Genomic DNA, 15117 nt, shown 5'->3' on the forward strand with positions numbered 1-15117 from the left:
CCTACTAGGACATCTCATTCTAGCATGTTTCTAGAGAAGTTAATGATTGCGAAGATAAGCTCTCTAAGATAGCTTTTGTTCTTCCTAGCATCATTTTCATCTACACAGATTTAATCAATTGTCATGTCACAAATGATATGGACTAGTACTTGTACTTGTTTGTCTCTGCGAACAACTCATTATTTCTATTTTGGAGTGGTTATTTCTTGTAACATTTGAACTTTGTTTTTCTTGTGCATTTTGAAGTGGAATCAAATATCCAATAATTAGATCTCCTAATGGGATAAAATAGAAGGAATATGTTGTAATTGTGTACATTTTGTATTTGGAACAAATAGAAAACAACATTTTTCTATAAGGACATCAAACAAGACAAGATTTAGATGTAAGGTAACCTAAAGGGCGGGGAAGATATGTGGATATGTTATGGGCAACATAATAAACAACAATGTATTGAAAATCTGAAACACTAGAACATGTATATTCCATAGAATACAAGTATTTTTTTCTTTCTTTATATATATATATATATATATATATATATATTTCTCATTAAATCGTGAAGAGTTATTAAGTGAATGTAGTTAGGATAAAGATTCCAAATGGGGCTCTGAAAGGAGCATCACGTCAGTGGGACTTGGGCTTAGGCGAGGAGGCTAACAATGAGCCCTTCCAACATGGCATACATTGAATTAGTGACACACACACATCCATACTCTAATTTTATAAGTTGGGTCTTTCTCGAGAATATTTTTTGGTCAACTTTGCTCCACACGAATATATTAGAATCATGTATTTGAGTTTTTTACCTTATGTAATCCAAGTGAAGAAGGGGTTTTTTTTTTGTAAGGAAATGAATCCATAAAGATTGAGTGCAAAATATTATAGCATATTTTCACCAAAAAATTGAAAACCTATAAGAGTTAGAAAGCCCTCACACACACATTACTTAATATGTTAATATGTAAAAATGTGGGAAGTAATTGAGTGCTCTCTCTCTCTCCCCCTATATATATATATATATATATATATATATATATATATATATATATATATATATATATGTCAATTTGTTTTCCTATATATAAAATTGCCATTAAACTACATTAAGCAATATAGATATTCCAATATTTGATTTAAAACTTAAATTAAAATAATTTTATTTCAATCAATTGAATTGACCCTGATGACATCCTTGTCATCTTTGATGTGGTCTCCCTTTACGCCTGCATCCCTATAAAGGAGGCCTTGGAAGTGATCTATCGCCTAACGGATCCTGATACTGCGCATCTGGTTGAGATCTGTCTCACTTCCACTTTCTTCTGTTTCGAGGGTGAGTTCTTTGAATAGAATTGTGGTGTTGCCATGGGTTACCCCCTTTCCCCTATTGTCGCCAATCTGTTTATGGAAGATTTTGAAGCCAAAGCTCTAGCCTCGGCTCGTCTCCTTCTTAAGCTTTGGAGAAGATATGTAGATGACACTAATGTCATCTGGTCCCATGGCCAAGAGGAGCTAGATCGCTTCTTCAATCACCTCAACTGTCAGTCCTCTGCCATTAGGTTCACCACGGAAAAAGAGGTCAATGGTTGCCTCACTTTCCTGGATATTATTATTTCTAAGAATATGCATGGCTCGCTCTCCCACTCAGTATTCCGAAAGAAAATGCATACTGAGCAGTATCTTCATGCCGATTCCCATCATTTCCCAGCTCAAAAGATGGGTTTTCTTAACACCCTTTCTACTCGTGCCCTGAGGATTTCTGATAATAAGAGCTTTGATAAGGAGAGATCCTGTCACGCCCCTACACCTGTGGTAGTCTTCCAACCGCTTGTAGCGAGGTGCGGCACCACCGAACGCTTTCTTTTTAACAATACTAACATTCGTGGAATACGCCTACTCCACATTAACATAATTAGTTTGTGTTTCACAACTAAGTAAAAGCATTATCCTTTATACTTTAATGAAGCCCATACTCATTCATTATCCATATGAAATTAACCGAGAACATCAACAATTGCAAACAAGTATAAAGGGGAGGGGCAACTCCCCGTAATGTGAGTCTTCCCGACAATTTTATTAAGAATATCAAATTACAATACAACAGTGTGTCTTGGCCGAACCAAGTCTAACACTTAACCAATTTTTACAATAAACAGGCCACCTGCCTTTTACAATGTGTCATGCACCTTTGCACAAGAAGAGGTGCTCACCCGTGCCGCCAAACCTTCCTACCAAATCCTGCACGAAACCGTACCCAAGAATCCACTCAACACACGTCACACTTGCCAACCATTATCATAAGACAAATCTGTGCAAACTCCAAGTCTCATGCGCATAAGATATGCGCATGTCCTTTTACCCCACTACGCACTCCTCTTATCTTATGGGAAAGCTTTATGTAAGCAAAGTCTTCGTTGTTTGAAATGACTCCATCGTACACTTATATATACGCATGCTACATTGTTTCACAAGTGGGGTGGCAGCCCTTTGGCCGACCACCAAAATATCATACGAACGCCCATACATAATCCTTGGGTCGGCCATGCCTCCACGCATGCTTCTCCCAAGTCACGTATAAGCCTCCAACACTTAGCCGCTTTTCTCCCAAGTGTTGTGTATCGTCGCATATGTATCAGCCTTCGTCGCATTTTTGTCGCATGTGGAGCGACCGCCCATCGTAAGTTCACACGCACGTCGCACCAACGCGTGCCCGCCGTGCCTATGCGCCCATCGCACCCGATGCCCAACCGCCCAAGTTTGTGAAGGCCTTACATCCTCCTCCACCTGAAATCATTGTCGTCCTCGACAACATACCATTATCCATGATGTTGAGTCCTCCACATAAGGCAAGCATCACTGCAACATATGTAGAACCACCGTCTCCACCATGTCTCATCTTAGCAACTGATTGTCACCAAGATACTCCATTCAAAAGTATGACTCATATCAGATGTCCATGATCATCGACCACTCTGCCACAATCTCTCCATGCTGCCCTCCACCATGGAAGGTTGATCCCTCCAATGCAAGCTACATGTCTACTGCAACAATGTGTCAACTCCATCATGTCATCATCACCATGTGCAAAATTGCCCATGATATGTCAACAAGTGCTAACACACTACAACCATGTGCTAACATCTCATCTCATCAAGAATCTATCTCCATAATCCATGCTCACGTCCATGGAAACTCCATCCATCTCATCTGCAACATGTTGTCCATGTGTGTGTCTCCTCCATAGGAAGAGATCATCTCATCAACCCACTCTCGATGTGCCCCATTCAGGTCCATGAAGCCTCTTCATCATCTGCAATGTGCCATCCTCAAGTCTCCATAGAAACAAGTATGCACTTGTCTCATCTATCCATGTGTAAAAAGTAGTTGAGTCTCGGCTCAACCCATGCCCAAGTCAAGGCATCATCATCATCGTAACTTCATCAATTCAAAGTGCCTCATACCGATCCTCTACATCAAGTCACTCTTCCAAGCCATGCCCATACATGTACTTTGGAAGTATGCATCCCATACTGCATCAAATTCTCTTGACCTCAGCTCCTCAATGAATCAAATCCTCTAAGTCCACCACGTATGAAGTCCCTAAAAGTCACAACAATCTCATGTCATCATGAGCTCCATAATCAGCTCACAAATCCAACCAAGTCCATGGCCTTGTTGTACATGAGTGCACAACCTCTCCATAGGCTCATAAGTAATAAGTCTCCATGTCACATTAGCAAATCCATCTGCACAACATCCCTGCTTTGCCACTCCTTATTGCATGTCCATGACACCTCTACAAGTGCTCCACATAATGTCCCTGCATAAGACTGCCATGCTCCATGCCTCCAACCTATTGTCCATGACTAAGTTGTCCATGCAGTCCCACCAAGTAGACTCATCACAACCATTAGCCATCCTCATCCAAGCTGCTACAATCTTCGGTTTAGTGAACTCGGTCACCCAACCATATCATCATCATCACGAGTCCCTTCCATCATAGCTCCTCCACCGAAGTGTCCATCAAGCCTATCTCTTGGTCTCGACCATGAGAAGTCCACCCAAGAGTGTGCCCTCCATCTGTCCATGAGTCATGTCGGGCACTTAGCCAAATCTCCATATGGCTAAAGCATGACCCAATCCTCCACAACGATCATCATGTTCCTCCCTTGTCACGGGCCATTGCACCTTCTACCATAAGGTCACAAACAACCCCAACAAGTCCTGCAACAATCGACAATCCTTATTTCTCCATACAAGGTTCCATCATAGTCATCCATGGTTAGATCCTCCATACCATAGGCAAACTGACTTTGCCCTTCCCTGCATACGGTCCATCTACCAAATGCCCAAATGAAACACAAGTATCAACAGTACTTACATCATCATAATGAGGCTCTTCCTCATTCATCCATGTCCACAAACTGCATGATCCCGGTCCAACTTGATCATCCTCAAGTTCATCCTCCATCATGGTCATGTCTGCAACATCTTCAACTATCACGGCTTCCTCTTCCTTGTTAGCACAATCTGCAACTTCACTTTGCTCCATTGTCCAACCAAGTTCAAGAAGCTCTTCTTCAACATTCTTTTCCAAGGCTTCAAGTTCTTTCCAGATTCGGGGCCTCTCTTCCTTCAACCTTTTCAACCTGTCCAAGGTAAGCAAGAGCTTACTTCCACCTTCTCCAAAACTTGCCATGACTTATCGTTCAGCTTGGTCCAAGCACCGAGCTTCACCTCTGCTAAACGTGCTTCCACTATAATCAATTGTCAAGTTTCCAAGTGTACCCACACTTGCACTTTGTCACGAGTGACCCTGCTCTAACACCAGCTCCAACCGAGCTCTGATACCAACTGTCACGCCCCTACACTTGTGGTAGTCTTCCAACCGCTTGTAGCGAGGTGCAGCACCACCGAACGCTTTCTTTTTAACAATTCTAACATTCATGGACTACGCCTACTCCAACATTAACATACTTAGTTTTTGTTTCACAACCAAGTAAAAGCATTATCCTTTATACTTTAATGAAGCCCATACTCATTCATTATCCATATGCAATTAACCGAGAACATCAACAATTGCAAACAAGTATAAAGGGGAGGTGCAACTACCCGTAATGTGAGTTTGCCCGACAATTTTATTAAGAATATCAAATTACAATACAACAATGTGTCTTGGCCGAACCAAGTCTCATACTTAACCAATTTTTACAATAAAAAGGCCACCTGCCTTTTACAATGTGTTGTGCACCTTTGCACAAGAAGAGGTGCTCACCCGTGCCACCCAACCTTCCTACCGAATCCTGCACGAAACCGTACCCAAGAATCCACTCAACACATGGCACACTTGCCAACCATTAACATAAGAAAAATCTGTGCAAACTCCAAGTCTCATGCGCATGAGATATGCGCATGTCCTTTTACCCCACTATGCACTCCTCTTATCTTATGCGAAGGCTTTATGTGAGCGAAGTCTTCGTTGTTCGAAATGACTCCAACGTACACTTATATATACACATGCTACATTGTTTCACAAGTGGGGTGGCAGCCCTTTGGCCGACCACCAAAATATCATACGAACGCCGATACATAATCCTTGGGTCGGCCATGCCTCCACGCATGCTTCTCCCAAGTCACATATAAGCCTCCAACACTAAGCCGCTTTTCTCCGAAGTGGTATGTATCGTCGCATATGTATCAGCCTTCGTCGCATTTTCGTCGCATGTGGAGCGCCCGCCCATCGCATTTTCGCACGCCCGTCGCACCAACGCGCGCCCGCCGTGCCCGTGTGCCCATCACACCCGACACCCAACCGCCCAAGTTTGCAAAGGCCTTACAGATCCCATCTCCTTAATGTCTTTGTGGAGAATGGCTATAGTAGGCGCCTAGGTCAAAAGGCTTTCCTTAAAGCCTCTAAAAATACGTTAATTAATAAAGAACCGAAGGAGTGCCGACTAGGGGTCAATCTTCCGTATGTTCAAGGAACCTCAGACAAAATTGCTCGGATCCTTAGGAGGTATGATATCCCCTCTACCTTTAGGCCCCTCAACACCATTCATAAATCCCTTCGGTCGGTGAAAGATCCTGTTGACCCTATCGACATGAAGGGTGTCTACTTGATCCCTTGTTCTTGTAGAACCCCCTATATCGGGGAAACAGGATGCTCCATCCATCAGAGGATTAACGAACGTGTAGCTGACCTAAGACATGGGAGAACCAAGTCTTCAATGTTAGCAGAACATGTGAAAAAGACCAAGCATGAGGTTTGTATTGAGGATTGTTGCTAAGGTTGCTCAATTCAATCATCGTAAATTCAGGGAACCTATTGAGATTGAAAGAAGGCATAACAATCTCAATAGAGATGACGACTGGAAAACCAGTAGCTGTTGGATCTGTGCCCTGTCGTCTTAGTCTTTCTCCTCCCCCCCGCCCACCCCCCTTTTTATCTTTGTGCTAGCTTTCTGTGTTCCCCTTGGAGCCTTCCTTCCTCCTAGGGTTGATCCGTTTTGCTCTGTGGTTTTTATTGGTCTTTTTCTTGTCCCTCCCCTTTTTATTTTTTTTCGTTCTCTCTATTTTATTTTTATTTATTTATTTACCTACCTTATATATACATATTATTATTATTATTATTATTATTATTATTTTTCTTGAGTATAATGATCTATTTATTATTTTTATTCCTTTTTCAACTATCTTTTACCTTAGCTTTGTTCTCTATTATATATTTTGATTTTTTATTATTTTTATTTTTATTATTTTATTATTATTATTATTATTTTTAATTTTAATTTTATTTATTTATTTTTATCTATTTTTATTTTTATTTTTATTTTTAAACTAACCTTTACTAACCACCTTCTTAGTTTTTTCCTAAGTTTTAGTTTTATTTATGTATTTATTTATTTAGTTTTAATTTTTAAACTAACTTGTACCTTTATTAGCTTTATTTTAGTTTTATATATTTTTATTTTATTTTTATTTTTATTTTTATTTTTTTCCTCTTTTATTTTGATTTATTATTATTTTTGTCTTTTCAACTAACTTTTACCCTTACTAGCTTTGTTCATTTATTTTTTATTTTTTTCCTTCTTTTATTTATTTTTCTCGTTTCTCATTCTAACTAACTATTATCCTATACCCTATGTATATTGTATTATAATATTTCTTATAACTTATATTTTTATTATTAAACCTTTTAACTAACTAGTAACATTAACACCTATTAAATTATTTTATTTATATAAAAATCTTATATATTTTAAAAGAATGGTCATCGAATATAACTATATTATTAATTTGACTTTTTAACTCTGATCCCATAGTCAAAATTAGCCGTCGGACAAGATAGCCGAGCCGCTCATACTATTTAACTTGCATAGCTAGATCTGTTTCTTCAACTTGTCCTCACGGTCAACCACACTAGTTGGTTCGAAATGCGCCGACAAAGGTCTTTCCTCATGTGATTTACGCTGAAGTTCTTCTTACAAATAAACTCACATTATTTAATATGGATATAGATATCGAAATATTTTATTAATAGTTAATATAGAAATATTTTTTAAATATTAGAGGTCAACTTTATATTGAGTAGCAAAAGGATTATAGATCTTTTCAATGTTAAAAAACACCTCACACAAATTTTATAAATAAAATTGGAAATGTCATATATATAATTACTTTATTTTTATATATTGTTAAATTAAAATATATTATTATTAGTATTTATAGATAATTTTTTGTAAAAACTTTGAGATAAATCACATAAGTAATAATTGATAACCTACCTTTTGGAACTTACTAATTAGGTTGAGAATAAATCATATAAACTATAATTGATGGCAATCTTTTTGAACCTACTAATGATGTTCATCTTAAATTTTAGTAAGTTCTAAAAATTGACCACCAATATTGCTTATGTAATTTATCCCTAAACATAAAAAAAAATCCCAAAATTCTTATATCAAATATTTATAAATAATATTAAAATAAAAAATTTATTAATAATTTTTATATTGTTGATTTTAAGTACCTGTTAAAACAAATCCTAATATATATTTTAAATATATATTATTTATATACCAAATGAATTTAAATGGTAAATTGCCTTCGAAGTATTAAGATGTACGAGTTTACCTTATCTTAATAAGATAGGAATATTTCAATAGGAATATTTCAATTAATTATTTGAGTGTTGTCATAGGTAGTGTTGTCATAGGTAAAAATGATAGATTTTTATTTATATATTTTTAAATAACTAATTTTGTTTTATGAATTAATATATAACCTTAAAGTTTATAATGATAATGATCGTTCTGAAGGAGTGGTAGAAAGGAGTTTTTTTAAAGTATTTTATAAAAAAATTATTAGATTTTGTTAATGGACAGTGTTATGTTAGACTTTAAAAAAATTAACCAGTCCCTTATTTGAAATTAACCATTTTGTTCAGTATAGAAAATTCGAACAGATTTTCCGATCATTTGAAATTAACCCCTATTTGTTGTTGGTTTGGCTTTCAAAGTTCGCCCATGTGATAACCGACCCCGAAGCTGGACCATTCTATAATGTAAGTGCACAGTTGAATGTATGGAAGCCGAAGGTGGACACTAATGGTAGTGGTATATTCAGTTCGTCCCAAATTTGGTTACGAAATTATGGCGCTCATGGCCTCATAAACGAGACTGTTTTGGCTGGATGGAAGGTAAGCTCTCTTCGGCATTATCTAAATATTTAACGATTTTAAATATGAGCAATGCAAATATTGTTTCAATTAATAACAGGACGTATTTTCTTTTATAATATTAATTAATTATATTAAAAAAAATTATGATTAATCCGTAATTAATTTATTTTTTAATAATTATTGTAGGTACATCCATCACTTTATGGAGATACTAATCCAAGATTTTTCGTGAGTTGGATGGCTGTAAGTATTTCTTTGTCTTATTCATATTTAATTTGGCTATCATTTTAAAATTATATTATTATTATTGATTTTATTTTATATATATATATATATATATTTTGAAATAAGGTTTTAGAATTTTAATTTAGTTATTAATAATTCTTAGTTAAATAATAGAGGTTTAATTTTCATAATTAGAAATCTTGTTACATGTTTTTCTAAATGTATATATCTTTTAACTCATAATTTATGTTTTTAATTGCTAATGTAATAATAACAATAATTTAAAACAAAGTTATAATTTAGCTAATTATCAAGATGTAGTGTTCGCAAGTGTTTTGGTGTTACGAAGGATTTTGATATTTATTTTGGATTGATATTTTTTAGGATCGTTGTCCTCTAAGGCAACACTGAAAGTGGCAAGAATCTTGGCAACACAAATTCATAAAATCTTGTAGATGTAGTTTTCGAATCATGTTTTTGAAGGTGAAAATGGATTCAGCACGATCAAGAACTTCTAGGACACCTAAAATTATGAAGTTTGACAGATTTTACTTACATTTACGGAAATCTCCTCATAATTTTATCCAAATATAGGGAGAATGGAAATTTCCATAACTTTCAAGGCCAAAAAACTCTCTTTACACTCAAGCACTAGTATTTCCCAATTATTTAATTCATATGGCTAGACTAGTATATTAAATATTAATAAATAATAATTTTCAAATTACAAATATAATATATCATTTTTAGTTACTAAATAAACTACAAACAATATCTAATATTTACATAAATAAAAAAATACTGCAATTTTTTTAAGAGTAGTATATTAAATATTAATAAATAATAATTTTCAAATTACAAATATAATATATAGTTTTTAGTTACTAAATCATCTACCAACAATAGCTAAGATTTAGATAAATAGAAAAATAGTGCATATTTAAATGCTTAAAGAAACAATACAGATTTATATTAACTCAAAATATACAAAGTTTTTAGAGAGATAAAATCTACTTTTTTACTCCAAAAGAGTTTGGATCTCAAAAAAATTGGTCATTTTCAACTGTTAATAAATGTAGAATTAAAATAATTTTAAACTAATTATTATTTAATTTAACTCACATATAAAATTATTTACATTACAATTACACCTCTCACCAATTAGATATGAGATTTCCAAAACTTTACAAAGTTTTCTATCATAGGCATGTTCTTCAGCTTTCGTTTATAAAATATTACTTAATTGAATATTGATTAGAATTAAGATAATTTTAAACTAATTATTATTTAATTTGACTCACATATAAAATTATTTGCATTACAATTACACCTCTTACCAATTAGATATGAGATTTACAAAACTTTACAAAGTTTTCTATCATAGGCATGTTCTTCAGCTTTGGTTTACAAAATATTACTTAATTGAATATTGATTATCTATGATACAGAACGTTAGTGGGGATTTGTTTGGTTGCGAAAACACACTGTGTCCAGGGTTCGTGTTGGCACCTGGTGCTACTAACTATCTAGGTGGACCAATATCCCCGCTGTCTACATATAATGGGAGCCAACAAAAGATCGATGTAAAACTTGTCAAGGTGGTTAACCTCTGTTATTGTGGGAGATAAATCTCTATTCTGATATCCTTTATTTGTATATTTAATTCTTTTTTCGGCTGCTGATGTGATTTTATTTTCTGTGTCCACAGGAGAATCCAGGGAGTGATGGTCAAAGATGGTCTGTATATCTAAACAATGATCTTTTGGGTTGGTGGCCTGCTTCACTGTTTTTGTTTATTACTGATTACGCAGCTACAGTAGGCTTGGGAGGTGAAGTTATGTTTTATCTTGGAACACCGTCTAGTAAAACAGAAATGGGGAGCGGGCATTTTCCATATGAAGGTTTTCGTCGTAGTGCAGCCGTAAGCGACATAAAAATTTCGAATGGTCACGTAGTGATGGCGCATTTCGATACTGTTAGGATAGCACCTAAACCAAACTGTTATAGCGTGTCAGATGTTACTGATGGCAATGATGGCAATGGTTTGGGTACACATTTCTTCTTCGGCGGACCAGGAGGAGATGATGCTGATTGTGCTATATGAGTTGATAATTACTTCTGCGTTTTGAAAAGATGGACAATTTAATATTATACAAATATTTTTTATTCTGGAAACTTTTTATATATTTTTAATTATTTCAATAAAATAAAATAAAATTGTAAGCAAAGCCTTTCTTTAGAAATTATATCAAGAATATTTTTTGGGTAAAGCTAACTAATAATACTGGTTGATCATAAGAATTAAATGAAGAGGGAGGCCATTGCAATGGCTTAAATAGAGAGCAATGTAGAAACATAATTTCAATTAAACTCAATAATATTTAAATTATGATATTAATTTATTAATATATTATAAATAAATATTATTACTTAACACTTGGTTTTTGAAAAAAATATTTAAATTATGATATTATTTTATTAGTTTATTAAAAACAAATATTAATAAGTAACACTTATATTTTTTTAATATTTTTCACTCCACAAAACAGAAATGCCCCATTACACACATAAGCTCCGGAAACCAGTTACAACGTGCAAGAAACCAGATATCACACATAGAGACAGACATGTGTTGCCGAGAAGGAGCCCTGCACAGAAACACAAAAAACATTGCAACCCAACATATAAAGAGTCACCAAATACCCATCTCAGAGCCAAAAGACAGTAGGACAATTACATAGAAATTTGACCACGAGCCTAAACAGAAGTCGAAACAAAAAGAGACAGACCCCACGCGCTACTTCTTCTTTGCTGGGCCATGGTCCTTCTTCTCCTCGAGACATATATCACGAGTCTTCAGACCTTCATTGCCACTTAGATCGCTGTCAGGGATTGCTATGCCATGTTGTGCCTTGCCATGAGTCGTGTCCTCAGTTGCATGTCATGTATCTTCAAGGGTAGGAAGATTTTTGAGAAAATCCTCCTGTTGAACTTTCTTTTTTTTCCAATTATCCATGTTGTCTTTGTTCGAGGAATGCAGACTGCTTGTAGAATGATCATGGGCGATGCAGGCCAAAGGGGAGACAAGGTTTTCCTCTTTCGAGAGGATAATGGTGATGTGAGCAGTGACGAAGGGCCTATGGAGATTACTTTGAAATTTAAAGTGCGTGGTTTGGAAAGCACTGTTAGGAATAGGTTTTCGTCTACAGAAGGCCCAGCTTCATGGACGGGGGATAGATTGAAAGGTTCTGGCGCCGTTTCCATGGCATGACCGACTGGAGGATGCAAACCACTCTCACGACGCCCCCTGAATGGTGCCTCTTGCCCGAGCGAACCATGATGACACACAGGAGGTAGGGCAAAAATGGATTATGGACGGGATGACCGACAGGACGAAGTCGATTGAGGTAAGAGGGATGCCCAACAGAGCTTGTGACCGACACAACAAAGTAACAGAACTTACATACAACCACAAAACTTGCAGATAATTACACAGAGCATGAATCTAGAATAGGGGAGAAATTACCCTTGATGGAGTCGGCTTGGAGCTCGCGGCAGTGAACCAAATTCAAACCATCACCCACAACCTCCGCATACCAGGTTCCATTACCGCACGACTGAGCACAAGGCTTGGTGAGAGAACAGTAGAGTGGCATGATTATAACAGAAGGAATGTTGCGACGATCAACGCAGAACTTAAATGCGGATCCGCCACCCGATCGAGCATTAATACTCTTTCCTTGCTCGCATGAGTTTACGTCTCGGGAGGCCACGCTGCTCTGCAGCTGGCAGTACTGGGCATTAACTTCTTGCATGGAGAACGGTGGAGTCGGTGATGCCACCCGCATCCCGGATAAGTAACACCTATATTAAAAAGGTAACTTTTGAGAAATAATATTAAAAAAAAATAAAAAATCAAAGTCAAACTTTAAACAAAGGAAGTAAAAAACAAGTCAAAACCCTAATCTAAGAAAAGTTTATTTGATAAATAAAATAATTAATTGAAAAACTAATAACATAAAACAAATATATACACAAGTAAAAAGAAACGTGTATATATATATATATATATATATATATATATATATATATATGGGGGTGAGGGTCATTAAACAAGTAAAAAAAATACTAAAAGGGGTTAAGATTGAAAAGGATGATTAAATACATAAAAAACGAGGATCAAGAGAATAAAATTTAATGAAGAATAAATTAACAACAAATACTATTGATATCTATGTCGAAATGTGGATTACCATAAAGCCTAGAGACTGAGATAGGAAAATTCCTCACACTGTAGGTCGAGAAATTTGGTAGCATCCGTGCTTGTTTAGGGCCTAGTGATCTAGTGAGGATTATAGTAGATCCTGATTCTTTTTATGAGGCTGAGGTGGTTTAGCCTTGGGAAGCGCAAGTTGGTTCTTTTGGCTCAACCAATCTATGGTTGGGTGGAAAGTGGTAGTCTCATACTAGCTTGCCTTTTTCATTCATTAATAAGGATTCCTTTCCATGGTATTATTTGTTTAACGATACTAGATTATATATCGCATTTATGGTTGTTGTGTCCTCATTATTTCTATTGTTTATATGTTGGTTATGAAAATGTTTTATGATAGTGAAAAATTATTGTTCTCATCATGTTTTAACATGAAAATGATTTAGAATGAATATATGGCCTAATATACCATAATTTAGCTAATATATTAACGTGATTCTGAAATATGAGATTTCTATGTTCAAATATGTTATTATGACATGTATATTACTTGTTCATGATGTGTTTGGCAAAATTTATGTCAGGTGATGCTTAGTTAGGTCAACTTCATCATGTTTTGTCTTAGAGGATTTCTCTTGGTTCCATTTATTGTCTTGGAAATTCTCGCCAGTTTTCGTGTCGTGATTTGTAGGCTAACCTTTAAAAGTGGCTTAAACCTTATAGTCTCTAGCACAAAATTAATTGAAAAAGACAACACTCCTTCCCTCGCGGGAATTGTGAGAGTGACAGGAGGGTCCGAATCATATGCAAGCCCATGTGATCTAAGAAACTAGGGGTTTTTTTAGTGAAAAGGAAATTTGACTTAGGGCTTCGGCTCCTAGAGGAATGGTTTTGGTCTTGTGGGTCTGGTAACTCCTAGGGAAGGCTAATAGGGTTTTCTTGTGTCGATTATACTTCCTTAAGGTGATATGAGGTTGAACCAGATCATAGTAACTCTTCATCATAATTTTACCCTCGTTGACCAATTAGATTAGGTAAATGTGGGAGGAGGGCATTATAGAGTGGTGTAACGACATGGTTCAACACTTGGACTAAATGGGCTGAATGTGCTTGCGAGTGTTACTTGCATACATGTTTTTTATGTATGTGGACTATGTGCTTATTGTGTATGCATATTGGTGGTCACTATTACAGTTGTGTTATCATGTAGGAGTTATGATGTTGTTATTGGAATGCATTGGTCATGAATTCATGTCAGTTGTATATGCAATTTTTATACATACCATTCTCTGTATGTTTTTATGTCTACAATGTCATGGTTAAGTTTGTTTTCTGTGATGTGAGTGTATGAATTTTAGGTCATCGTGATGTTGTTGGTATGTTATGATGTTTATGTGTTGCTTGACATAGAGAAGGAAATGTATATCATCAAAGCTAAGTTGTGACACTAGAATTCAAGGTGAGAGACGACTTTCATATAGGTTTTTACGTTTGGCACACAAGTATGTTGTTTAATGGTTGTTATAAGCATCAGGGTTATGTACATCATTGTATTTATATTATTTTTATACTTACATGCATAATAAATGTTGTTTTATTAGTGTAGTGATATGCACATGTGTTGGAGAATCATCCATTGGAGTAACTTGTTCTTCTATGTCAGCTAAATTCATGATTACGTTAGATGTTGTTGATGAGTATGTTATATGTTAAAGTTTTGTTTCTATATGTTAGTTAAGTTCAAGATTATGGCTATTTCATTTAAGATATTGATATCATATCTATTTTTTAATCTATATTGGCCTATGTAGATGGTTATAGTTATGAAATTTAGGTATGAGTAGACCTATTTGTGATATCGTGTTGTACTACTCTAGACTAACTTTGCATATGTGATTGTTATGCATGAGTGATAATTATTTACGAGTTTATATCATGAACATTTTAGCTAGTTACTATCATGGACATCATGACATTATTTACATTGGCTTTGATGTGT

The 15117-nt window shown here is 35.5% G+C and overlaps 1 protein-coding gene across 1 annotated transcript in view; it reads left to right on the forward strand.

Moving 5' to 3' along the window:
- The window catches only part of LOC149224647 (protein neprosin-like), a 52795-nt gene extending 41786 nt beyond the window's left edge, over positions 1-11009 (forward strand). Inside the window, exons 4-7 of the mRNA XM_089388239.1 lie at positions 8519-8698; positions 8867-8923; positions 10354-10503; positions 10614-11009. Coding sequence (XP_089244365.1) covers positions 8519-8698; positions 8867-8923; positions 10354-10503; positions 10614-11009 — 783 coding nt within the window. The remainder of the gene's footprint in view (positions 1-8518; positions 8699-8866; positions 8924-10353; positions 10504-10613) is intronic.
- The last annotated feature ends 4108 nt before the right edge of the window (positions 11010-15117 follow it).

This window comes from Pinus tabuliformis, chromosome Q, assembly GCF_031772625.1.
Source record: "Pinus tabuliformis cultivar Carrire ecotype Pingquan chromosome Q, CPIR1, whole genome shotgun sequence".
Lineage (NCBI taxonomy): Eukaryota > Viridiplantae > Streptophyta > Pinopsida > Pinales > Pinaceae > Pinus > Pinus tabuliformis.